The sequence below is a fragment of the Myripristis murdjan genome, chromosome 3 (assembly GCF_902150065.1).
Source record: "Myripristis murdjan chromosome 3, fMyrMur1.1, whole genome shotgun sequence".
NCBI classification, from domain to species: domain Eukaryota; kingdom Metazoa; phylum Chordata; class Actinopteri; order Holocentriformes; family Holocentridae; genus Myripristis; species Myripristis murdjan.
In genome coordinates, this window is record NC_043982.1 from 42,855,417 (window position 1) to 42,883,019 (window position 27,603).

Genomic DNA, 27,603 nt, shown 5'->3' on the forward strand with positions numbered 1-27,603 from the left:
CAAGGTTGAGGAGAGTGTTTATAGGAATTTTTGACCATTCTTCCAAAAGCGCATTGGTGAGGTCACACACTGATGTTGGTCGAGAAGGCCTGGCTCTCAGTCTCCACTCTAATTCATCCCAAAGGTGTTCTATCGGGTTCAGGTCAGGACTCTGTGCAGGCCAGTCAAGTTCATCCACACCAGACTCTGTCATCCATGTCTTTATGGACCTTGCTTTGTGCACTGGTGCAAAGTCATGTTGGAAGAGGAAGGGGCCCGCTCCAAACTGTTCCCACAAGGTTGGGAGCATGGAATTGTCCAAAATGTTTTGGTATCCTGAAGCATTCAAAGTTCCTTTCACTGGAACTAAGGGGCCAAGCCCAGCTCCTGAAAAACAACCCCACACCATAATTCCTCCTCCACCAAATTTCACAGTCGGCACAATGCAGTCTGAAATGTACCGTTCTCCTGGCAACCTCCAAACCCAGACTCGTCCATCAGATTGCCAGATGGAAAAGCGTGATTCATCACTCCAGAGAACGCGTCTCCACTGCTCTAGAGGCCAGTGGCGGCGTGCTTTACACCATTGCATCCGACGCTTTGCATTGTACTTGGTGATGTGTGGCTTGGCTGCAGCTGCTCGCGCATGGAAACCCATTCCATGAAGCTCTCTGCGTACTGTACTTGTCCTAATCTGAAGGTCACATGAAGTTTGTAGCTCTGTAGCAATTGACTGTGCAGAAAGTCGGCGACCTCTTTGCACTATGCGCTTCAGCATCCGCTGACCCCTCTCCGTCACTTTACGTGGCCTACCACTTCGTGGCTGAGTTGCTGTTGTTCCCAAACGCTTCCATTTTGTTATAATAGAGCTGACAGTTGACTGTGGAATATTTAGGAGCGAGGAAATTTCACGACTGGATTTGTTGCACAGGTGGCATCCTATGACAGTTCCACGCTGGAATTCACTGAGCTCCTGAGAGCGGCCCATTCTTTCACAAATGTCTTGTTTCACAGTCTGCATGCCTGAGTGCTTGATTTTATACACCTGTGGCCAGGCCAAGTGATTAGGACACCTGATTCTGATCATTTGAATGGGTGAGCGAATACTTTTGGTAATATAGTGTATATACACACACGGAGATAGATAGATAGATAGATAGATAGATAGATAGATAGATAGATAGATTAGATAGATAGATAGAGACAGATCTGTCACTGTCTATAGACAGAGAGAGAGATAGCTATAGATAGATCATCTTGGGAGGCAGTTTCAGAGTCTCAGTTTTTATCTTCATTTTATTTCATGCTCTGTTTTTGTTACAAAAACAAAACTGACAACATCACGGATGCCTTGACTGTTTGCTCTTTTATTTTTCAATAAGAAAATCAAAATGTCTCTTCTCCAGATATGTACATAAATTACGTACTTAACTTCACAAAATATATTCATAAATAAAAATAGCATTAAGGAAAACAAAAACCTTCTGCATATCCTGTATCCTGCCTGCAGCTCTGAGCTGCTCAGGTCACAGTTCACACCTGCAGTCACAGCTCAAACAGACTCTGGATCAGATCTGCAAGACAAAACAAACAAAAACAACTGAGTTTGTCGCCCTAATCAAACACAGTCTTTATTCTATTTTGTGAAGACTCTCATATTTAGTTTTCTGTGGTAATGTTTGATTGATCTAATAATAGTCTAGAATTACAATAATTATAGTTATTTGTAATTGTTTCTTATTTTTGTTCGAATTTTTTAGAACATTCCTTGGTAAGAGTGAGAATAGAGTGTGTTTGCATGGAGAGTGCAGTTAGGTTGCTAGGCAACGTAACAGAAATGCTGGTCACAGAGCAGATTTTGTGCTTGGCGAAGCACTTACTCTTGGCTAATTTGTGCCAAAACGGTAACTCCTATCAGAAAACCGAGCAGACCCTGAGCGCCACAAGGGGTTCCTGAAGCACCGTGTGTATTTTTGTCCTCCTGGGGTCTAAAATGTGGACAGGAGAGTGATGTAAAAAAAAAAAAAACAGTGAAAAACAGAAACGGCTCTGTTCTTCTCCTGAAAAATGACATAAAAGCCTATTGGGGAAAACCAAGGGGCATGCTGTCTTTAGAGGCTCGCCATTCAAATTCTGTTGGTCTTATGGTAAAAGTAGATGTATCGTGTAAGAGATAAGATAAGATAAGATAAGATAAGATATTCCTTTATTAGTCCCACGGTGGGGAAATTTCACGTATTACAGCAGCAAAGTGGATAGCAAGATATGAAGCATAATTTACACTATAAACAGTATATACAGATAATAAGTACCAAAGAGCAATATAAACATTATAAACAAGGAATGTAGAAAAATACTATATGAACAATTTAAACAATAGAAGAAAAATAACCTAAAACCTGGGGGACAACACACTCCGACGGAGGTTCAGGGTTAGTGTGAACCCATGAGACCGAGTGGCAGAACCTGACTCCCGGTCCTGGGCCTCAGGAACTGTCAGACTTGATCCAGCCTTATGGGATCACCCCTTCCCTCCAGTCTTTACGTGTTATCTACCAGTAGTGCAGTGTGTGTGTTTGTGTGTGTGTGTGTGTGTGTGTGTGTGTATGTGGGTGAGTGGGTGCAGGGGAGTCAGTGCAGTCCTGGAGAGTGTGTGGTCTACTGGGAGCAGTGCTTGTTGTAGAGTCTGACGGCTGCAGGAAGGAAGGACCTGCGATAGCGTTCCTTCACACACTTTGGGTGAAGCAGTCTGTCGCTGAAGGAGCTCTCCAGTGTAGTTAAAGTGTCCTGCAGGGGATGGGAGTCATTCACAATCATGGATGACAGCTTAGCCATCATCCTCCTCTCACCAAAAAATCTCTACCACTTCGGAAAAAATGACGTGCTTCAAACTGTGAGGGTGATTTACGTTTTAATTTTTTGGATAATCCTCACCCCAGCTCCCCACTCTAGCTACTTAACAACTTCCACATACACACACATTGAAAACTGAAAAGAGGCGGGAAAATGTGTCAAACTTTAAACTGTGATTTCATAAAAAACGGTAAGGTGTTTGTAAATACCCCTTACACCAGGGATTGTCAACCGGTGGTCCGTGGCTCTCTGGTGGTCCATGGCGGTATTGCTGGTGGTCCGTGAAATTGTAAATGGAAAATAATAATAATAATAAAAAAATAATTTATTATTTAGACTTAACTTATTTTCCGTTTCACAAAGCAGGTTTAGTGAAAACTCTGAGTCTGTTAACCCTGAAATGACGGAAACAGTCAGCAGGCCTTTATTAGAAGTCCATTAGTAGTTAGGTGGCGACTTTTTTTTTTCACGAACATGGCATGTCCTATCGACAACGATCCCGTGGATGAAGGTGCAGTGTTACTGCGCAGAGAATTAAATATTCATCGGGAGATGGTTATTAGACCGCGCATAGATGTTTATGCCGAGGTCTTACCTGTTTGAACAATGTTTTTATATTCATCTTAAGCTACTGCCAAGTGCGCTTCTCCCCCGCGGGATTGCTCCTAAATGAAATAAATTAATAGGCTACAATTCAAGCAGTTTTCCCCTGTATAATATTATTGTGATTGCAATGGCAGCAGCGGCAAAGGAGAGGGAGCATGTTAAAACTCTCTTTATGAATCCATTAAGATTTCCAATTCAGCTGGGGTGAAAAACGCAGCCCGACGCTTCCCCGTTGCCATGACTCGTCAAATCGGGGCTCCGTTGACGCTATCTTTTTATAGCTGTGGTGCACGCGTTTAACTCCAGGTGAAACCACTCCGAGTTGATCAAACTAACTCAAATCAGCTGTTCTGGAACCAAAAACTCAGAGTTTCCTGTCTCAGAGTAGATCAGAGTTCGGGGTAAGACTCGGAGTTTGTTGAACCTGCTTCGTGAAATGGACCCCAGAAGCAAAAAAAAAAAAAAAAAAAAAAACGGAAAAATTGGACTGTTTCTTTGCATGACTTCGAGCCGAGCCCTGCCTAACGTAACAAAGGCTAACTGTTCAGCACAAGCCCTCTTGGCTTCCCATATACTATTGTTGTTCATTACTAATTGACTGTTTTTCTTTTTATCACAAGGTGCAAATAAATAGACACTGATGCAAATAAATAGCCTTCTTTACATATATTAAGCATGGTGCAAAATAAAACAAATATCCCCAAAGCAGTGGTCCCCGAGTTGCTTCTTGGTTATAATGGTGGTCCCTGGGACAAAAACCAGTTGAAAACCCCTGCCTTACACCAAAAATAGTCCTGGTCAATGTCACCTTTTTAAAGTTTGATTCACGTTTCTGCGTGACTGGATGACCGAGATATGTGGCTTCAAAGTCCCCATTCATTTCCTATGGGAAACTTAAATTGAGATTTATGTTGCCATGGTAACTGCGATCGCAACCAAAATTTGCAGGCTGTGAGAGCTGAGCAAGCCGCACATTTCGTCCATTGACTGTGTCGAGGTATTCTCAATAGTATAAGAGTACGGGCCTTGCAAAATGTGCGCCATTCATATTTTCCATTTGCACAGTTTTTTGGGGATTTTTGTCGCCATGATAACTCTGAGAAAGTACAGAAGTCATAGCACATCATTCCCAACTGAGACGTACGTTTTCATAATAATAATAATGTCATAGGTTTTTTCGAAACTGTGGGAGGAGTAGTGAATCATAATTTTACGGAAGAGGAAGTCGAAATAATAAGAATAAGAAACACGCAGGATAACAATAGTGACTCGGTGCTGCCCTGAGGCACTAATAACATATAAATTAATACCTTTGCATGAACAGCAGTAGTGCATGATTCTAACAGTTAGTTAACTGTCACTTAATGTTTATTACAGCATTAACTAATGTTAATTGTTGTACTTGTATTGTAATCTTCTTCTTCTTCTTCTATTGCGTGAAGCACTTTGTGTTGCATTTGTTTGTATGAAAAGAGCCTTACAGCACTATCTATTGTCTAGTAGTGTCTAGTATTATATGTACAGTGCTGTGTATGAGTGCTTTCAGATGAAGCGCCAGGTCTCACCGGGGTGCGACATGCTCCTCTTCAGCTCCTTGAGCAGCTCTCTGGTCAGGGTGTGGATCTCGTCCCGGAGGCGGCAGCGGCCATCCAGGGTCAGGTGCCACAGGCAGGACTTCCTCTTGCCCTCTCTGCACAGCTGGTGAGGAGTTTTGCGGAAGCTGTTACTGAAGCACAGGTTGTGTCGGATGGTGTTTTTCCAGCCATCAGGCGCTGTCTGGAAGAAGGGGAAGTGCTCTCTGTGGAAGGACAGGAGGCGACGCCAGAGTACCACAAGATTTTTTACTAATGAGGTTTTACTAATAAAGAAGAAAAAATAATCTGAAGTCTGTCTTAACCTGGTCAAAACACCATCCTGCTCATTGTATCAGGTTTAACAACTGAAATGAGCATAGGCCTGTTAAAGACACCAGTGATTGTGAATGGTCCTTTTACATTTTACTTGTCAACAAACTGTTTAGCAAATCATGTGGGGCACCTAAAGATTTATAACATAGAATCAAAATGTGAATTTCTGGTTGAAACAGCCTCCTTTTAATGTTCTGCTTCTGCAGTGAACAAAGTCCTCAACATTCAGAAACCACACAGCTGATAATTGGCTGTGGAAAGTAAAGAGTGGAAAGTTCATTTTCATATCGTAGTGGAATGAATGGAAACCAGCGGCTGGAGGAAAGGGAGGAGGAATGATGTGGCAGCTCTGAGATCCCACTGCTTGCTTTGGGAGATAGAAGAATAACAGAAATGTGAAGTTTATACATTTTGTAGATATTCGCAGCTGAAACACCCGACAATATCCGACATACTCAGCTGCTGTTGTGGTTTTGCTAAATGTTGCCCTGCAGGCGGATGTGCCGACTGACCTGGTGAAGTTGTAGATCTGCTGGACGTTCAGGCTTCCCGTGTGGCTGTTGCTGAGCGCCATAGCAATGAGGATGCAGTAGTTAACCGGTGGGCGGGGCCAACCTGTGACCTTCAGCAGCTTGCTGTCCTGGAAGGAAGCTCAAGACTTTTATTCACATCCAGTCTTCAGTACACCGCTACGACTTTCAAAAAAGACAGACTCGACAGACTTTTACTGCACTGTATGTGTCCCTTTGTAATATATGGAAGAGAATTAGAGACAAAAATTTTAAAAAAAAACTGAGCACTGAGATTAATCTCAGAAGTCTGAGAGAGTTAGAATTATGAGATTAAAGAGAGATCTTTAGTCTCACAGTTCTGACTTTTTCTCAGATTTCTGATTAATATCAGAAACTTGTTGTTGTTGTGGGGCTCTAATGTTCTGCAGTCAGGAAAAGTTTAGCATGCAAAATGTGATTAGATCAAAAAAAAGAATCAAAATAAAAAAAATTAAAAAAAAATCACTGATTCCAAAAAAGGAAAACAATCATGGTTTCTTATTTCTTCCCAACCCAATTTACCACACAAATGACTTCAACGGCAGTAGCACCTCCTTGTTTGGTCCTTGTTGGGAAAATCCCAGTCACCTCCTGTGTGTTTTAACTTCTCTTGCGTGGCTTCATATGGATTTCAGATGCAGTTGAGAGGTCTTAGACTTTGTGCACCACAACAAGGAGACATGACTACAGGACACAAGATTGTTGTGTAATTTGAATGATTCAGCGAGTCTGAGCTTGACATTGAGTTTTCTTTAGACTGAGACCAGCAGGGAACCCGAGAAGGTTCCTTGAAGAACCCCTTCATAAAGAGATCATGAACCCTGCTGGCACTTCTAAAATGCCAGGGCTCTGATTAAAGAAATGAAAATCTGTGCTGCTCTATCAGGATGTTTGTCTGGAGGGTGGGTGGAGTCTCTGTGCCGAGAGTCCTCACCCTGGATTTGGTGCTCCTCCCCTTGCGGCGGCTCTGGACTCGTCGATTTACAGGGAAATCCACCCAGGGGCCTCCATCTTCACCTCTGAACTAACAATCAAAGTTGGCAAGGTTAGATTCAAAACACTCATTCTCACTTTGATTTTTGTTTGTGGTCTTGTCTTGTAGTCAGACAGTTTTATCGAAACCATCTAGAATCCTGATCCAGTGTCCGATGTTCAAGTGCTTCTTCCTGCCAGGAAACTACAATCCACAATAAACCTGATACCACATGAACCTGGCCCTCTTCTATCACTGATTATATCTTTATTTATAATCTTTCTTTTTTGAACCTTCATTGTAAAGCTCAAAAGCCTTTTTATTATTGTGTGCACTTTGAGCTACATTTTATATATTTGGTGCTGTGTAAAATTGATTAATGTGATCAAAATGTTGGGGCTTCTAACGCAGCTGTATCTGTCTTTTTTTGGTAAACTTGGTTGGATTTAAACCAGCTAAATTTACCTGCTTCTGTTCTTAATCTGAAATGGGACTCACCAGAACTTTTGTTTTTACTGGGGACGTTTATGTACTTTTGGATGTAGTTTCTGGTTCATACCTTGTGCTCAGAGGAGGAGGCAGCCTGCGTCGCCTCAACAGCGTGAGGAGCCAACATGGCCGACAGGTGGAGGTTGGAGAGGGCGGGGCGTGGCTCTGCATCCACATCGGGTTTAGGAAGAGTCTTCCTGCTGTACTGGATGGGACAGGCGAGGTTCGGGTTCACCATCAGCCACAGGTTGGGCCGCACACACGAGTCTGACGCAGACACACACCGTGACATCAATAAACTTTCAGCTCACTCATGTACAGACACTAAAACCTGGACGGACGTCAGATCTCTTGTTTAATCGTTTGATACCTGTAGAACCCCGGCGTGGCCACAGAGAGAGAGAGAGAGAGAGAAAAGAAGTAATTTACTAATTTGTGCACATAAGATAAATTGTGGCCTCAATTTAATTAATTCGTTCCCATTTTTTGATTAATTCGTGTTCATGGAGTAAGTGATTAAATCGTTTTGTCAGTGCACAAGGCCTGGTCATTCCAGCCGCCACTTCCTTCAGACACTTGTCCTCAGCCTTGGACAGAGACTCTTTAAGCTTTACTTTAGTTTGGGGATCACTTATCAAGACATGTTGACAACGCCTGCTTTGCAAGGGACTATAGTCCGCAAAAGGCAGTTAAGGAGGATATAGAAGGTTTGTGGATTATCATTAGCTACATGCTAACTCCACCCCCACAACAGAAACGGTCAGGATCAAATGGTCATCAATTTTCTGTCTTCTTCTACACATCTAAAAAGGTCACACACACATTCCAGATAAATTGTTTGGAGTAAAGCAGCCGTCCTCCTGATAAATCCTGAGCTTCATCAGAGCTGTCTGACAAAATATTTAGAAGATAAAAGTTTAATTCCTTTGTCCTGTCAAGTTTATTACTGCAGTTTTTTTAGTTTTGCTGCCTAAATGTCCCACCATACTCGCTGCAGTGACATTACTGCGCACATGGAAATGTTTAAACTTACTGAAAGCAGCGGCTCTAATATTTAAAGTAAATTGTTAAAGAAAACACTCACAATACAACACATAATAAAGAAATGATGTGGAAAAATTCAGGCTGCTCGACATCATTTAAAAAGCAGCTCAGGGACAGGAAGAGGTAGAGTCCAATGTCCATGCAGGATCTCTAAAATCAGACGAAATGATTAATTTGGCTGGATGAGGCAGATTCAACATTCTATTCTAATTTTACTGTTTTTAAATCTAATTCTAACTCTGCATTTTCATCAGCGGATGGATTGATGGCAACAGCACATACATACTTAATAATGTTAATGTAAAGTAATTAAATAATCGTCCTGTCCCAGCCTGACCTATGGCAACAGTTCAGGGACAAAAAGGCCCGTGTGGACTGTCAGGTTCAGTAAGGAAGACGCTCACCTGATGTGTGACTGTGGCAGGTGTACTCATCTCTTCTTCTCTGGATTCGTGCGGCGTGCCACTGGGCCAGGTACTGATCGCTCAGCTTATCGTCTGAGAGAGAGAGACCACATGCGCACACACACACACACACACACACACACACACACACACACACACACACATATCACATTTTTCAGTCCTCTGGTCTTGAGTGATGTTCTCTCTGCTGATTTGCTGTTGATTCTTTATTAATCTAATTCTGATTTCTTTTTTTTCCCAATGTGATTGGGGTTTGGGACGTCCCACTCTGCACCGGGGCTCCTCGGCCTGTGAAGCCACAGAGACCAGAACAACTTAAATTATGTTGCACCGAACTTCAAAACTGGTTTTAAATCACGAAAGATGAAATGCAAATCTCTCTTTAAACCTCAGTTTAGTTTTAACTCTAAACCTAGGCATAAAGTCAACTCTCTGAAATTAACTCTATTTCTTTCAAAAAAAAAAAAATAAAATAAAAAATTTCCTGAGGGGTTTCAAGGGGGCCCCTCAGTTCAGCTTCACTCATTTAATTCTCTAGAAACTGTTAGAAAGCAGAAAATGTCTGAGGGTTCATTTTAACATTTTCTTCTTTCTCCCCACGAGTCTGACATCGAAACAGTTTAACCCTTTGACACCTGAGGCAGTTCACTGGATTTCTTTCATGTGTGAAATGCATGAAAAAAAAAAAGATGAGCAAATTAACAAAAAATTTACCAAGAACATTAATGAAAAAAATACCAGAAAATCTGAAAAAAAAAAAAACGAAAATATTATTAATATTTAAGAAAACTATATTTTTAATTATTAAAATGATTTGTGTAAGAAGGTCAGATCAGTGACACTTCTTGTGTTTGTACTTGTGCGCGGCAAAAATCTCTTCAGATGAGGGTCTCAGGCTCCCTGAAAGTTGCCTTGAGGGAGTCAGAGCGTGGAAAAGTTTGAAAAGTCCTGATTCAGAGCAGAAAGCTTCTCCATCCTGTCATCAACTGTTTACTGCTGTCAAACGTCCTCCTCCGTCTGACCAGAAAAAAAAAATCAATTTTATAAAGATATGAACAGAGAGAAGGAAAGCAGTCTGAGCATCTTAATGAAATTTTCACTTGATTATCAATTAATTTTCTGTCAATAACAATGATTTATATAGCACCAGTTTACAAAGTGCTTTAACAGATACAGTAAAGCAGAGTAATAATGATGATGATGTGTTAATATACACATCATCATCATCATCCCTACACACTGCGCTCTTATTGCTCCATATCTGTCCTGTTGTGCCGAAGTTTGGGGGAACTCTTAGAAAAATAACCTACAAATGAGATGCACATTGCATAAAAGAGCTATAATAAAGGATAATAAATCACACTGGATATCGAGAGTGTACCAAGCTTTTGTTTGGAAAGTCACACACACTGACATTTATGAACTTAAATTTAAACACGAGTTATGTATAAGGTAATAAATAATGTTCAGAAGATGTTCAGAGGCAGAGAGCAGGGTTATGACTGAAGAGGGAAATTGAATTTAAAACAAGCTGCTGTCTGTGCAACTCTTAAAAGCTTTTGTGGTTCAGTTTGTGAGGAAACCCTTTGGAATAGCCTTGATGTGGCCAAAAAATGTGCTATAAGAATGAAAAATTCAAATGTAGCTACGAACAATGATTAATGGACAAGTATAAAACAGAGGAGCTTGAAAAAGTAGAAGAAATGTACACACACACACACACCTCTACTAATCATTTGATCAACAACATTTGGATTTCAGTTTGTGTGGATCAGAGTTCAGGAGGCGCTTCACAGTTTGGTCTACAGGAACATTTTGAGCGCAGAGACATTTCAGGTGTCCAATCAGCCAATCTTTGTGTGTGTGTGTGTGTGTGTGTGTGTGGGCCTGTCTCACCATAGTGGAACTGGTCGGTGGTGGTGGTGAGCTTCATCTCCTCGTCCATGTCCCAGTCGGTCAGGCCGCTGCAGCCGTGCAGCTCCAAGAACCGACCCGGGACCTGCAGCTGCACCCACATCCTGGCTGTCTGTCTGCCAGCCTGTCTGTCTGCCTGCCTGTCTGCCTGCCGATCTGATCTGATCTGATCCCAGGTCAACAGCTGGAGCTGTTCAGCCTGATTGGACCCAATTTAACCCTTTGAAACCTGAGCAAATTCACTTGATTTCTTTCAAAAACATGGACAAAGAATATTAGCAAATTAGTAGAAAAAATGAACGAGAATTAACTTTAAAAAAAGAAAAAGAAATCACAGAAATTAGAATAAATTTACCAAAAAAAAAAAAAAAAAAAAAAAAAAAAAAAAATATATATATATATATATATATATATATATATATATATGTGTGTGTGTGTGTGTGTATAAAATGGAAAAATATATTTATGATTAATATGATATACTGACCTGGAATCTGCAGCTGCACCCACATCCTGTCTGTCTGTCTGTCTGTCTGTCTGTCTGTCTGTCTGTCTGTCTGTCTGTCTGTCCGATCTGAGGTCAGCAGGTGGAGCTGCACATCCTGACTCGACCTCATTAACCATCAGGATGTCCTCTGTCTTCTTTACATCAGGACATCTCTGTTGAAGTGCTGCACTTCAGGCCACAGAGGACAGATTTTTATTTTATTTGTCTTTGCCATTGTTTTTTTTTTTTTTTTTTTTTTTTCCATGAATCTCCACCTGCAGGTAAAAGAGCTCATCAATGCAAAATAAGTCTGTAACTTTGACTCTGAGCTCCTTTTTTACTTGAATTTCAGACTCTCTCCACCGCTGCCCTCAGTTCCCTCACAAATAAAGAAATATGAGAAAAATGAAAAATCAGTGCAAAGCTGTCTGTCTTAAACACAAGGAATCTGATGTTTAAAGATAAAATTTCAATAGGCCTAATTAGATTTTCCTTGAAATGTATTTTTATGGTGATTATCAATGTTTTTTTCTTTTGCTTATTTTCTGGTTCTTTCTTTCTTTATGCTAGTTTTCGCACATTCTTTTTTTTTTTTTTTTTTTTTTTTTTTTTACTAATATTTTAGTAATGTTCCTGGCATTTTATTTATTTATTTGTTTATTTTATTTATTGCTAATTTGTTAATACTGTGACACTGTTTGGCCTGGCAACATGTCATGACGTGATTGCTCCACCAGATGGCGACACAGTGCTTTAACAGTTTGGATTCTGTCATTTAGCTCCTGTGGTTGTTCCTCCGGGACGGCAGGTGGCGCTGCTGCTTGTTCCCCCGCACAGGACGCCGGTGTGTGACAGGCAGCATCAAACTGAAAGTGGACTTCTCAGCCGGGAGGGTCCACTAACTTTTAACTTCTAACCCCGGTAATGTGTTTTTCTTCACCATAACCTTCGGGAAAGCTTCGTTTCACCGTCACCTGAGAGGAGACGAGGAATTTTAACTCTGCGCCAAACAGAGGACGGTTTCTTTAGTGCTTGTTAGCTAGCATGCTAACAGACTAGCATCCTCAGATAATGCAGATTCATTCTCACTGCATGAGAGTTAGCGAGCTAGCTGCTAGCTGCTAGCTGTCATTCACCTCAGCTAGTGAGCTTTAAAATATCACATTTATTCTCTAGTTTCTGTCTTCTGTCTGAGAGGCTCTGCTGCTAACATTTATTTTAGTTTTAGTTAAAGTTATGGAAAAGACTAAGCTTCCTGGTTTGTTTTTGTATGTAGGTGCTTTATAACTTTTTTTATTTTTTCCAGGAATACAATCCTAGTGAAGTGAAAAATGGTGAGTGTGCCTTTCTTCTTAAGTACCACAATTGCTATTATAGTGGCTAGTGTGCAAATATTAGTTTTCTTTTTCTTTTCTTTTCTTTTCTTTTTTTCTTTTTTTTTTTAATATCTTTTAAATGTTCTGTGTGTATCCCATCAAAGCACCAGTGAGGCTGCCTTCTGTTTTTACGCCCCTAAACTGTCTTGGTGTTTTTAAAAGGGAGCTAAAGACCTGTCTTTTTAATTTGGCTTTTATTTTGGACTAATGTTATAGCCTTAGTTTTCCTCTGGCTTTCATAGTTATGTTTATCCTTGTGTTTATTTTGTTTTATTTTATTGACTTTTATTTATTTGTTTTTAAACTTTTATAGTTTTTATTGTTGCAGTTGTTAGTCAGCATAGTCTTTATATATTGTTGTTGTTGTTTTAGTCTTTTAATCTTGCAGTGTGAGGCACTTGGGGCTACCTGTTTGTGTGAAAAGTGCTATGTAATTAAAGTTGAGTGAACTAACAGCTGTCTCTTGTTGTGGTTCAGTCTCGCAGATACGACTCCAGGACGACCATCTTCTCTCCTGAGGGTGAGTGACTGTTGTTTCCTGTCAGCTGCCTGAAGCTGCAGCGGACTATGCTCAGACTGACCCATGTGGCCATGAGCAGACTGACCCACACGGCTGTGTCTTCCTCAGGACGCCTCTACCAGGTGGAGTACGCCATGGAGGCCATCGGCCACGCAGGAACCTGTCTGGGCATCTTAGCGAACGACGGCGTGCTGCTGGCGGCCGAGAGGAGAAACATCCACAAGCTGCTCGACGAGGTTTTCTTCTCCGAGAAGATCTACAAGCTCAACGAGTGAGTGAAATGAAATTCATTTAAATTCAGACATGGGGATCACCAGAGCCTCCAAGATGCAATATTATTTTAAATCAGTGGTTCTCAAGTACTGCAGAGATTTTTAAAAATGTTAATTTAAAAAATACAATTCATGCATAATTCCTAAAATAAGCAGCCAATGCTATAATAGGTTCAATAAAATCTGTTAATGTAAGTTTGTACCACATTTTATACTCCTGATGGTGTCAGATGTGTGTGTTTGTGGTTTAAATCTGCTGCCGTGGTCGTCGACCGAGGGCATTTGTTCACGATGAGCAGGAAGAGGACAATAAAAAATCTGTTTAAGGCCCATGCATCTTCCTGCACGCCCTTTTCAGGTAGATCTGCCTCAACCAATCAGCATGAAGCCCTTAAATGGATCAGGTATGAAAGAGTAGAGCTGAAACAAAAACCTGCAGGACAGGGGGCCCTTGAGGACTGGGTTGGGAAACACTGGATCAGTGGTAGAAGTGTAGCAGCGATACAGCTGGAAACAAGGAGGAAGAAGAGAGGAAGAAGCAGAAACACAAACAAGAGAATCTGCTCAGTATCAGGTTGTTGCTTCACACTGATGGAGCTGGACTGGACCCTCTTTATGTAGGTTTTTTTATTTTATTTATTTATTTATTTTTTTTTTTGGCACTAGTCGGGGAGCTTGGCTGAAAAAAAAAATTCAAAGGAGGATATTATTGAAAAAAGTTTGAGAACCACTGATTTAAGTCAAGATGCAACAGTATTGTGATTTTAAACATTTTGCAGTAACATGTATTGAGATATATTGTGATTTATTACCCTTTTTCATCGACAGATTAAACCTTGTCAATATCTGCTGTATCTAATAAGAGTTTTCAGTCTTTTCATGTCACTTGAGTCATTTTTACTGCAGCAAACTGGGACAGACTGAGCCGCTCTGTCAGAAAAAGCTGTGTTTCGATAGAATATTGGCACACAAAATATCGCAATACGGAAGCCCGTATCCACCAGGGGGGAAAAAAATTAAAATCCCTATAAAGAGTCATAATTATGAGATAAAAAGTTTAAAGTATGAGATAGAAATGGCAAAGTTAAGAGATAAAAAGTGGAAATTATGAGATGAAAGTCAGAACTGTAAAATAAAAGAGTCCTAACTATGAACTAAAATGATGAAATAAAGTCAAGTCAAAATTATGAGATACTTTTACTACAACTGTCAAAGTCCAGTAGCTGTTTGGCCTGAGTTCTCTTGGTAATAATTTCCACCTTTTTCTCATAATATTGATTTTTTTTTTTTTCTTTCTCATAATTATGAGTTAACATGGGGATTTTTAAAATTTTTTCCCAGGTGGAAATGTGCTTCCATACAGCTCTAATCTGTATTGATTTCATTATTTTTTTCCCCACACCAATGACCTCTGTCCCATCGTTAGATCTGAAGTCGATTCTTGTATTCAACACAAACTCAGTTGTGCTGGTTAGGATTCGGCTGTAATCTGTGTGTGTGTTTCTGTCAGAGACATGGCCTGCAGCGTGGCCGGCATCACCTCAGACGCTAACGTGCTAACCAACGAGCTGCGGCTAATCGCACAGAGGTGAGATTCACAGGAATATAACTGATATTCACCATTCAGGTTCACCACAAGGCTTCTTAAGTCCTGCTCTGACCGGCGTTTCCGTCTCCTGCCAGATATTTATTGCAGTACGAGGAGCCGATCCCCTGCGAGCAGCTGGTGACAGCCCTGTGCGACATCAAGCAGGCGTACACACAGTTTGGAGGTAATCTGTTCATCAAAATCTTTGTTTTCAGGCCCGTACAGGCGCACGTACCTTTTCTTGTTTTCTCCGGTCCATGTAAATGTCTCTTATGTGCTGTTTTTGAGCCTGATTTGACGTGTTTAGTGACAACTTAAAAAAAGATCAGTTTTACAAGGTGTACACTTTATTTATCAGGGGTGCACGATATGGACAAAATTTCACGCATCAGTATTTATGCCAGGTATCTGGATAGCAAGACAATAAACGATTCTTCAAAATATAGCATAATGATACCAAAGGGATGTAGAAAATGCAGTTGTTTCAAGTATTTTATTGATAAGATTAGACCAATCACTGTCTTGATATTGTTCATAATGTTGCGTTTTGAGATCTGGATGTCACGCATGTTCATATTTAGATAATGATGTGATAATTATATATCGTTCAACCCTATTTATATTTCATTATATTTCAAGCCCAACAGTCACATTACTAGCTGGCTGTTAAAATCCCATCCCATTAAAATTTAATGACACAGATTTAGACAAAGTTAGAGATTTACTTTCTGTGAAGAGATAAAGACTAATTGGACAAATGGCAATCCAAAAAAAGAAAAAAAAAATCATGGCGTTTGGTTCGATCTGTGACGGGAAAATGACCCCAAAGTTGTATTAACAGATCTGTGTGTGTTTTGTGTCTCCAGGGAAGCGGCCCTTCGGCGTCTCTCTGCTCTACATGGGCTGGGACAAACACTACGGCTTCCAGCTGTACCAGAGCGACCCCAGCGGCAACTACGGCGGCTGGAAGGCCACCTGCATCGGCAACAACAGCGCCGTGAGTCTGACCTGCCGCTGAGACATGTGATGTTGTTTAAAATATGAGGAAATGATGCAGGCAGTGATTACAGACAGCGGGCACCAGAATATTTAATTTTCAGAAGAAACTGATTTAAATGTAGCTCGGTTTGCCTGGTGCAGTGTCGGTTTGGCCATAATGGAGCTGAGAGTTTGTGTAGTAAAAGAAGAAAAAGCACATCAATTTAAACTTCAGTATTAAGTCTGTGAAAACCAGGAGCCTGTAGGTGTAGTGTAGTAACCTGACTTCTGCACAACACAACTGATTGTTCGGGAGGATAAAGCAAGAAATTCCACTAATTAACCCTGATAAGGCACACCTGTGAAGTGAAAACCATTTCAGGTGACTACCTCTTGAAGCTCATGGAGAGAATGCCAAGAGTGTGCAAAGCAGTAATCAGAGCAAAGGGTGGCTATTTTGAAGAAACTAGAATATAAAACATGTTTTCAGTTATTTCACCTTTTTTTGTTAAGTACAAAACTCCACATGTGTTCATTCATAGTTTTGATTCCTTCAGTGAGAATCTACAATGTAAATAGTCATGAAAATAAAGAAAACGCATTGAATGAGAAGGTGTGTCCAAACTTTTGGCCTGTACTGTATATACACACACACACACACCAGCATGTTTCTAAAGAGTAAATTTGCCTGCTGAGTTACCAAGGTGGTAAATGCTTTTGTAGGTATTTATTTATTTATTTATACTCATAAATTTCAGGTAGTTTCTTTTTTTTCCTCTGTAAATTTCCAGTACTTTTTCTCCAATTTTTTTTTTTTTACTAATGTTCAGGCCATTTTTGCAAATTTGCTAATCAGCTTTTCCTGTTTTTGAAAGAAATCAAGTGAATTTTCAGTGTTGTTTTCAGTGTCAAGTGAGAGGCTGGAGGAGTTTGACTCTTGATATTTGTGTCATCAGGCTGCAGTGTCGATGCTGAAGCAGGACTTCAAAGAGGGAGAGATGACTCTTTCCTCGGCTCTGGCCCTCGCCGTCAAAGTCCTCAACAAAACCATGGACGTCAGCAAACTGTCAGCCGAGAAAGGTTAGGGACAGTCACACTCTTTCAGAGAGGACTCTGTTTTGGCTTCAGGCTGTTGTCAGTTTCATGTGAAGCGACAGCCTCTTTGTGTAGACAGTCACTGACTTCTGAGACGGTCCAGCTGGCATGTCAGCTTTACTAGCTGCTGTCATTCACTCCACCAAATTTGTTAGATTTCATTCTCCGGGCAACAGACTTAATTTGGTAGGTTGTTATTTCAGGGGCTTTCAGTCGGCATATCTCCAAATCTGTTTGGTGGATCTCCCTGAAATTCCTGAGTCCTCATCGCAGCGTCCGGGGTTCAAATCCCAGCCCAGGCCCTTTGCTGCAGGTCGTCCCCTCTCTCCCCGGCCTTCCTGTCTCTCTCTACTGTGACATGACAAAAAAAAATCTAAATAAATGTACCTTTGGCAAATATAAATTCGCACAGGCCACCTGCCACCTGCCCGCCACAGAGTCTATAACATCTGAATGTTCATCTGCCTGCTGACACTGGGTTTTACTTGTTCGTAAGCCGGAGATATTCTTGTTTTTAAATATGTATTTGTGTTCAAATGACGGCTGCCTTGTGTTTCCGGCATCCATTTGGAGCATCAGTTAGGAGTCACACGTCATCTGCTGGCAAGTATCTTAACAATTCAGTTCACAGCACAAACAGGTGTATCTCTGGCTTCACCGTGATTAGTTGGGGTTCTTACCCATGTGGTGGCATTTTGTCCTTCATACAAGTGCAGTAGATCCTTTAAGTTTGACCTGTCAGCTCCTCCATGTGGTGAGAAGCAGCTTCACCAGGACTGCTCCTCTCCAAAATGATAAAAGAGACCAGCAAACAACAGGATTATGAGCTGAAAAAATATTTTGACCGATGAACAACAACACACATCACTTTAGGATTCATTATCAACTCTCTTTACAAGCTGGTGGCGCGTCTTTCTTCTCAGAAAAGAAAGAAGCTCCACCAGTTTGGAAGCAAGGCGGCTGGAAACGAACGTCGATAATGAATCCCAAACAAACATGATGCTGTGCATCATACAAAGCAAATGTTCATGGTGTTATTGGGACAGTATAATATTATATAGTGATGAAACCCTACATTTATGGCAGAAAAGCATTGTTGTCCTGACCTGTATGGGTTGAAAGTGTGAGCACAATAGTGATGTAGGATGGCAAAATGAGGCACAGCTACATCACTGCAGCAGGCAACAACTTCGACCACTAGGTGGCAGCAAAATCTTTTTTTTTTTTTTTTTTTTTTTTTTTTTGGTACCTTTGAGACACTGAGTGAAAGTACATATACTTTGAAGCATCAACTGAATTATCTAGAATGTGTTTTTAGAGCCTTAAAGCCTTAAAGTTAAAAACAAATTCAGGTGCAAATTTGCTGTCAAGAACTCATGTTGTTGTTTTTTCCTGAGGAAGTAAAAGAAGAAGAAAGTTAGGAAAATATCTGACAATTATTTGGATGAATATCATCTCAAAGAGTTTTCTTAAGGTTTAAGTTACTAAGTTATGTTGCCCCTTGAACAGCAACCAGATGGACTGTGAAGTGAAAATCTAACATGATACTGCTCTGACCTTTGACCCTTCCAGTGGAGATCGCCACCCTGACACGAGAAAACGGGAAGACGAAGATCAAGGTGCTGAAACAGAAGGAAGTGGAGGAGCTGATAAAGCGGCACGAGGCCGAGGAGGCCAAGGCTGAGAAGGACAAGAAGGAGAAGGAGCAGAAAGAAAAGGACAAATGAACACAGTGCCTGTTTTTCACCCAGTTTCAACACTTCCTGCAATGCATTTTGTCTTTTACATTAAAACTGTCAGATATTATGTCTGTGTCTGTTTCCTTACCACAAAACAAAAGGAAGACTTTAAAGGGGAAAATGAATCTCACATTAATCTACCATTTCTGATTTTAATGCTAAACATTTCTTTCTTGGTGCAGTCATGTTAAAGTCAGTGTAAACAAAAAGGGGAAATCCTAAATACAGTTGTATTTTAATTAAACCAAACCACTGGAGGTACAGAGGTGAAAATGGTGTCCAACATCTTGACTCTGTCTGGGGAAGTCTGAAAAAGGGGATTTTGCCCAAAACATTGGAGTATTCCATGAAGACATAAAAGTTTTCAGTAGCATGAAATTGTTTATTCTTGCCAAATATTTGAGCGACGGCTCAGTTTGAGGCACTTCTTGTTTCTGAGCCTACAGAAAGACATTTGGTGAGAGGACAGAATCATAAGAAGCCAAGAACAAAAAGGTAAAATGGGTCGGTGCGCTGAGATGGATCCTGTTTGTAATGGAGCTGAAGGAAACTCAGTCATGTTATCCTTTCATGACCCCTGGAGTCAGGAGTGTACCTCTGAGCTTGCTTGATCTCTCGTAAAACCATCATCATGCTGGCAGGGAGAGGATTTGCTGCTTTGAAACTGGGAGCAGACTCAATCCCACTGATGCTGCTGCTGGCTCCCTTCCTAAAACCCCTGAAACTGCCAAAGTCATGGAGAAACCAAAACGGAGCCATGTGCTGTTCCCCTGCCGCTGCAGCAGAGGCAGAGGCCGTCTGCAGGTCCTGGTTCTGTGCTCTTGGTCTGAGTGTGTGCAGGCTTCACGGGCCGGGCCGAGACCTGAGGGCCATCTTGGAAAAACACAACGTCAAACCCCGTGAGGAGGAAGAGTGCTGACTGGAGCAGGTGGAGGACAGGAATCAAATCAGCTAAGAATATCTCTGTTGCCTTTAAATAATCACTTAAATGTCATGTCATTCATAGATTTCTTGTGTGTGTGTGTGAATGTCTGATATGTCAATATTTTCCAGCTCTTTTGGCTGATTGCCAATACTGATATATACTTTTTTCCCCCACCAAACTACAGAGAACACCCTGCTTTGGAAATAACTTTTTAGTCTCCTTGCTCTTATTGTGAAGGCATAGACATAAAATGCATTGCTTTTCAAGATTCACTGGGCAAAATAAGGAAATTACTCAAACTTATGTAAAACATGCAGTATTTTTTGTCATACAACATTTTGTTTCAAACTGAACTTTAAGATTCATCCTACTGAAACAGGCTTGGCTGATGCTCTGCCTGGCAAAATCCCGACAGCAGCCACAAACAGGGCAGATTTTACCTTTTTCACATATCAGTTTATCGGCAAAAATTTTCATCTCAGGCAGGTGTCGATATTCCATTTTAAAGCCGATATCGGACGATACCGATGATGTGCCGATGTTATCGTGCTTCCCTGCCTCAGACCAAATGAACATGTTTGACTCTGCAGCCGCTGACATCAGGACCGACTGGATGTTCTCCATGTTTCCACTCCTCACACAGATCATCATCAGCACTGACGTGAACTCACATTTCCGCACACAGCCATGTTAGTATTTATTTATTTATTTATTTATTTATTTGACAGCCGGGCTTTTTTAAAACATGGATTTGCATCTGCCTCAGCTCATGAAATGATGTTTAGAGGCTTTTTTTTTTTTTGGCTCAGGATAGATGCAGGCAGGTGTCGAGGTTTCTGTACCCAAGGAACATATAAAGATATTTATATTGGACCTTTGGACCTGAGCTGATTCATTAAATATCTTTCAAAAACCTGCTAAAAAAAAAAAAAGGTGATGATCAAATGAACAAGGAATGACCTGAAAAAAAAAGGAGTGAACATGAAAATTAGCACCAAAAATGACATGAAAATGACATCAGATAGCAAATAAATTAATTAATTACAAGAAAATTATTAGAAATTTAACATCAAATAATAAGAATTTTCAAAAAATAAAAAAATTCTAAAAATTGATCAGAGAGCAAATTTCCAATTATTATACATGTGAGCATTATAGCACAAGAAAGAAAATGCCATAAAATTAGCCATAAAAAAAAATATATATATATCGTCACCATAAAATTACCCAGCATTGCCAGATGTCTCCTTTGTATGTCCAATTATGTTTTTTTTTCTGCCACTGGATGGCGCTGTGAGTCCTGCAGATGTCGAGAGAGAACCGGAAAGGTCAGGCCAATTTTGTTTTTGTGATCACATAATTTTACTGCTTTTATTCAGTTTATAAAACAGAAAATTACCTTTTTCCATCACACACTCATGACTGGACGTCCACTACAGCATTGTACAAAAAGACACATTCACCACACACACACACACACAGATGGAAACACCTCACAAATTAATTTAAACTAACAATACACACTTAACTAACCTGCTTTAGTTCTGTCACACTGTTTTCCTGTTGATTCCTGTTGTTTAACATTTTAATTATTCATTCATGTATTATTTTACCTCCAAAGACCATCGAGGGAAGCATCATTTACATACAACAGCATTAATATGTAAAAACAACAATATACATGCTAGAATAAATAAACATACTAACTAATGAACATGCTATGGAGAGCACTGATTGAAATATAAAATAAAATAGAATAAAGTAAAATTAACAGATAAAAGGGTCATAAACAGATAAAATTGCAGTCAAATTAAATGCAGTTATAATCAAAATAAGGTCTGACATAAGGACCGGCAGCAGAGACTCAGATTTTAAAGGGCCATACTACTGAGTTTAATTGTTTGGCCCATTTACTACAATTTATCCACATTTTCCATCACAACAAACAATTTCGCAAATCACTCAGAGTTTATAAAGGTTTCACAGCACAGAATCAAAATGTGAATTTTTGATTGAAGCAGCCACCTTTTAATGTTCTGCTTCTGCGGCGAACAAAGTCCTCAACATTCAGAAACCACACAGCTGATAATTGGCTGTGGAAAGAAAAACGTTTCCCCTGGGACTATTTTCCCTGGCGGAGGAGGAGGAGGAGGGAGCACTTCAGTGTGAAAAAGTCCTGAAAAAGTCCCTGTCCTCCATACCAGCGGATGGAGGACAGGGAGGAGGAGTGATGTGGCAGCTCTGAAACCCCACTGCTCGCTTTGGGAGGAGATTCGTTAACTTCATGCATTTAACTTCAGGGCTGTGTAAAGACGAGTGACAAATTAAAAGAAAAGCCAACATTAAGTGTCTCGGTGAGGTGCTGAACAGCTTCAGAGATTCTCTCTGTGGAGTCTCCTGGAGGGACGGAGCTCCATTCTTCAAAAGGTCTTCCCTCATTTGGTGTTTGGATGATGGTGGTGGAGAGTCCAAAATCTCACACAGGTGTTCAGCTGCGTTGAGATGTGGTGAGTGTGAAGGCCACAGCATCATCATCATCATCATCATCATGGATGGGGGTGTGGTCGTCCTGGAAGAGACTCCCATCAGGATAGACATGCTTCTTCTTCATGTTCCTCCCTTTTTATTTGTGCAGTAAAGTGACAACAGCAAAGTATGAAACGATGCAAAATGAAGTTGGCAGGTAGGACGGAGGAGGAAACAGACAGACGGGGCATCCAGAGGCAGGAGGGCGGGGCTGAGGCTGGGGACGGGGGTGGGAGACAGACAGACAGACAGACAGACAGACAGACCCTCCCTGCAGCCGGGGAGCCCCATCACCACCTCGTCCCCAAGAGGGAGGGACCGGCGGCAACAGCCGAATAAAACAAACGAACATGATGATGACACTGGTGAGGATGATGGTGAAGGACGTGCTTCATCACAGGATGAAAGGTCATCAGGGCTGTCAGTCTCAATCACTAAAAGGGCCATATTTTAAAAAATTACAATCAACTCGAGGGCCAAACAGAGCCGATATTTGTTGAATATTTTGACAAAAGATGTTTTGTTTTTTGTTTTTTGTTTTTTTTAAATCAAAATATGTCCTGTGGAGGAATGGTGCATGTGAAAATTCATACTTGTGAATGAATCATGCATAGGTATGAATTTCACATGAAGCAATCCTCCCCAAAAATGTCTTTCTTTAAAACAAAACAAGGATATCAAAAAACAAACTGATTACAGAGTGGGAAAATAACAAAGGGTCCGCTGCATCGCTCCTTTTTTCTGGCAAAGCTTATTGTATCTGCAGGCCGGCTTTGCATCACCTGGAGTCCAAAATAACCAGATAACTGATATCTTGCTGAGGAGAAATCGACAGTCACACCTGGTTTTACTCATACAAGCACAGGAGGACGAGTTTCCTTTCTGGTTTTCCTCACATATCACACTAAAGCACGAGCATCAGCTGTGCGCTTTGGACCACAGTTTCCTCTTTACTCATGTCTTTCCCATAGATCTTCAGTGTCTGTTCCTTCTGAAGCACAGTTAGTCTTTGTGACAGAGGCTCCTGCCATCTGCACCCCATAAGGAACCCAAATAATGAACTGAGGCCTCGTTCAGACTGCCGGCCCAAATCTGTTGCCATATCCAGACTGATTTTAGAAGATCTGGACTGTGAGGAAAAAAATCACATGAGATGCAGTCTTTGCAAATCAGATCCAAACCACATTTGAAGGTGGTTTGAAATGTGATTCCAGTCCAGGTTCTGCAGACGCGTCTCAGTCTGGACGCTCAAATCGGTTTTCAAACTGTCTTTGCGACGACGTCAAATCCAGAGGGAGGGAGGAGCAGCAGAGTGGCACGGAGACGCTGAAATGAACCGTCTGCTGGCACTTTGTGGGGAGGCTTCTGCACGTTTCTCACGTTTCTGCGTTGGAAAGCAACATCACCGGTGTACACAGTTACTCACACCTACGTTATTACCATAGCAACCGGTGCAGACAGGTCGGTGACGTCTGAACACACGAATCTGATCTGATCACTTGCTGATTACAGTGTGGACGGTCTGTCTTAAAGATCTGATTTGAGACACTAATCTGATTGGCCTGCAGTCTGAACACAGCTTCATATCTTTTCCTTTTGCCATCTTGATCCAAAATGGAGGACAGCTAGGCCAGCTCACCTCATTTTTATACATTTCTGCAGAGCATCATGGGATGTTAATTGCTTAATTGTACCAAGCATTTGTCTTTTATTGTTTTATTTGCATATTTTGTTTTATTTCAAATTTTATTTCAATTTTTAGCCTTTTCTTTTTAATTCCACCCTGTGCTGTGTTTTATTCTTTTTAATGTTTTATTTAATGTGTTTTCAAATGTTCTTCTTTTTATTGTGAAGCACTTTGAGCTGCAATTCTTGTATGAAAGGTTTATTATTATTATTTCTGTATGAAAGCATCTGTACATTTATTCAGGTTTTTGCTTTATTGTGTCACCCGTCTGTATGTTCAGCGTTTCGAGGACTGAACCACAGGCTGGAGGAACATGTAGAGAAACTTTGTAAATTAATAAAACTCCATGCTGCTCCTGTCTTCCAGCCAACCGTCTGGTAAAGAGGGCAGCGGTGTTTCCAGAGTAATGCAACACAACACGGCTTTTACATTTGCATGGAAACTGACAGAACGATGATTTAATAATGACGCTATATCTGAGGTCGAGGTATGGACATTTCTGTAGACATGAGGAGAGTGTGTTGCAGCTCGCACTAATGATGTTATTTGGTAGTGTGTGTGTGTAATGTGTGTGTGTGTGTGTGTGTGTGGGATGTCCCGCTCATCATCAACCTTTATTTAACCAGGTAAGTCCCATTGAGATTAAAAATCTCTTTTTCAAGAGAGACCTGGCCAAGACGGTGAGCAGCAAAAACACAAAGTTACAGACAGAGACACAACAGAAAGAGTTAAAGCCAAGAGAAAATCACTACAATAAAAACAATACAACGACACGACAATACAATACAACCAAGTCAAAAGAGGAATAAAACAGAGCTTTCTGGGAGACGAATATAAACACTGATGTGCTAAAAACAACGACATTCAATCGACCTCAATTAACAATCTCTCATTATTGATTTAAAAACATTCATTGACACCAAGTCCTTTAGTTTTAGTTCACTCTGCAACAAATTCCACGTCGAGGGAGCAGAATAACTGAAAGCCCTCTTCCCAATTTCAGTGCGGACATTTGGGACAGAGAGCAGAAAGAATTCCTGTGAACGCAGAGAGTACAATCCGGTGTTTTTCTGTGCAATGAGATCACACAGATAGGGCGGAAGCAGCTCAAGAATAGTCTTATAAATAAAAATGCACCAATGTGTGAACCTACGGGTCGCCAGAGCAGGCCAACCTACCCGAGCGTATAATTCACAGCGATGAGTCAGAGCATTACAGTTTGTAATGAAGGATGTATGGTACACTGTGTCAACCATATGAAGACACTGACCAGAGGCATGCATATATAAAACATCACCATAATCCAACACAGGTAAAAAGATGGCAGTGACAAGACGCTTTTTTACATTAACCCTATAAAGCCTGAACTATGAAAGAATTGACAGAAAATTCCAATTTTTTAAAATTGAACCTTTTATTTAGTCCTATAACAAAATGTAAAAAAAAAAGAAAAGAAAAGAAAAGAAAAGAAAAGAAAAATTCAAAAACTATGTTATTACATACGATTTTTCTGGTGTATGATATTTGATATGTACTTGAAGTGCCAATGGTATGGTCCAGGGTGAACAGGGGAGGTGTCCAAAGGTACACAACAGTATTTTGGTCAAGTATTGATTAAACTGGAACGGAATGTGTTATTTGATAACATGTATCATATATGATACAAATGGCTTTATAGGGTTAAAAGAGAAACACAGCGTGTTACGAAAATAAAAACCTGGTTTTAGCCTTAGCTTCCTGACCAGGTACTGAACATGTGGTTTAAAACTGAGAGAGTCATCAAGTAAGATACCCACGTATTTGTAAGACTTGACAACCTCAATCTCTTTTCCATTAGCTGTAATTACCACAGGTACACTGGCGCTTGACTCATTGTCTTCCCTGCAGGCTCTGGACACAAACATTTAGTTTTTAATGAAAATGACACAAAGCGCTGCGTACGCTGTGCTGTGTTTTTGAACTCTGGAATCAAGAAATCCTCTTCATGGAAGCAACGGAGGGGATTTCCAAACCAGAGGTGACGTTGTTCCAGGTGATTCCAGGTGGGGAAAAAAAGAGAGTCCTGCAGTGGAAATGGACTCTGGGGACGTACGGAGGCAAAGGGACACGGTGCATTACAGCGTTCAGGCACTTTACAGCGTTCAGGCACTTTACAGCCTGAATCTGAGCTAAATATTCACTGCACTTGTAATAATATTTTACAATATTATATACCGTTCATATTATTTTGTATATATTGTAATATACCTCTCCTGGACACCTTAGTTATTCTGGTTTTCCTTCGATTGTTCATGCTCTTTTTGTATTTGCTTTTATGTTGTATCTATGTTCTGCATGTGTTATTTATACTTTTTGTGTCATGTGTTGTTTATGTACAATAATAATAAACTAAACTAAATATTTAATACTATAATGCATTTATCAAAATATGGAAAACGGTGATAGGGCTGAAACTCATGCAGCACTTAGAAATTTACCAAAGAGAAAAGAAAACCAGGAGGTGTTTCTGTGTTTTAAGGTGTTACTCTATTTATTTTTATACAACAGATGAGGGCTGTTTTTTTGTGTTTTTGATTTTTTTTTGTAATTAAGGTAATTGTTGTGTATGTGTGTAATAAATTTTAGAGCCACATCAGAGACTGTCACGTTGCCCAGATGGATGAAAAACAAATAAGCACATGAATCAGTTATCAAAGCTGTAACAGTCAAACCTCACAGCTACACCAGTTCACCATCACGTCCTTCAGTTTTAAAGGGATAATCTGTGTTTTTAAGAAGAGCATATCATTCATGATCATTCTCCTGAATGTGCTGAAAAAACTGTTGTGGCTTCTGAGGTTTTTGCAGAAAAGGTATGGGTGGAATTTGTTCAGCTCATAGAAGTCAACAGGTTTAAATTTAAAAATAATAATAATAATAAATTCAGAAATCAAACTTGACACTGCTGCAAACCCGTTTGGTATACTCTGAATGCAATATTCATTTAAAGGCTTTTTGGGGCTTCCAGTGCTAACAAATTCTTAATCTCAAAACCCTAAAGATTAGCAAGGTATTTACTGTATTCATTGATGTACTTCTATTATTTGAATGGACTAAAACCAAACCAGCAAAGTCACATTTTTGCTACATGCTACTTTACTGTCAGTGTAATTATTATGAGGTTTATTTTAATATCAATTTAATGACCCACATCAGTGTTTGATACAATAATTATCATTTAGAATCAATTAAAGAAAAAATCAACTATTCATTTATCTTGAATTTTCTTGTCTCTAAGGTGTATTCAGAAGACGAAGGAGCAGTTCTTTGTATGTTTGTATGTATTTATTTAATTTGAATTGAGTAGAAAACAGCATTATTGAAAAAAAAAAAAAATCCTACCATAACTCATTTTGGACTCTGTCATGGTTTTAAGGTTTTCACTGTCAGCTTTGACCCTGGATCCTGACCACTAGATGGCGATAGTGTGTGCTGCTCCATGCACTGAGGCCCTGCAAGCATGTGAGACAGAAACACCGCTGCTCTCTGGTATTCATGGTACTGAGGCGTCTCATGTCCAAACCTCCACAGTTATAATATTGTATAATGTTATAATATGATAAAAATTTAAAATGAGACAGGATCTGCTCAGTGCACACCATCACACATGTCACTCATCGTCTATTTTCA

The 27,603-nt window shown here is 40.3% G+C and overlaps 2 protein-coding genes across 2 annotated transcripts; one reads left to right on the forward strand and one right to left on the reverse strand.

Moving 5' to 3' along the window:
- Window positions 1-1,326: 1,326 nt before the first annotated feature.
- foxr1 (forkhead box R1) lies at window positions 1,327-10,940 on the reverse strand. Its single transcript, XM_030047565.1, has 7 exons — window positions 10,724-10,940; window positions 8,807-8,899; window positions 7,429-7,625; window positions 6,831-6,920; window positions 5,858-5,985; window positions 5,004-5,236; window positions 1,327-1,553 (listed from the first exon to the last, which is right to left on the reverse strand). Exons 1-7 carry the CDS (start codon window positions 10,842-10,844, stop codon window positions 1,525-1,527), a joined length of 891 nt encoding a protein of 296 aa, XP_029903425.1. The 5' UTR covers window positions 10,845-10,940; the 3' UTR covers window positions 1,327-1,524.
- A 1,072-nt stretch (window positions 10,941-12,012) lies between these two features.
- On the forward strand, window positions 12,013-18,863 carry LOC115357189 (proteasome subunit alpha type-4). The gene is made up of 9 exons (XM_030048590.1): window positions 12,013-12,149; window positions 12,535-12,562; window positions 13,082-13,124; window positions 13,233-13,395; window positions 14,907-14,984; window positions 15,080-15,168; window positions 15,851-15,981; window positions 16,919-17,042; window positions 18,630-18,863. The coding sequence occupies exons 2-9, from the start codon at window positions 12,560-12,562 to the stop codon at window positions 18,782-18,784; spliced, it is 786 nt and encodes a 261-aa protein (XP_029904450.1). The 5' UTR covers window positions 12,013-12,149; window positions 12,535-12,559; the 3' UTR covers window positions 18,785-18,863.
- Window positions 18,864-27,603: the final 8,740 nt, after the last annotated feature.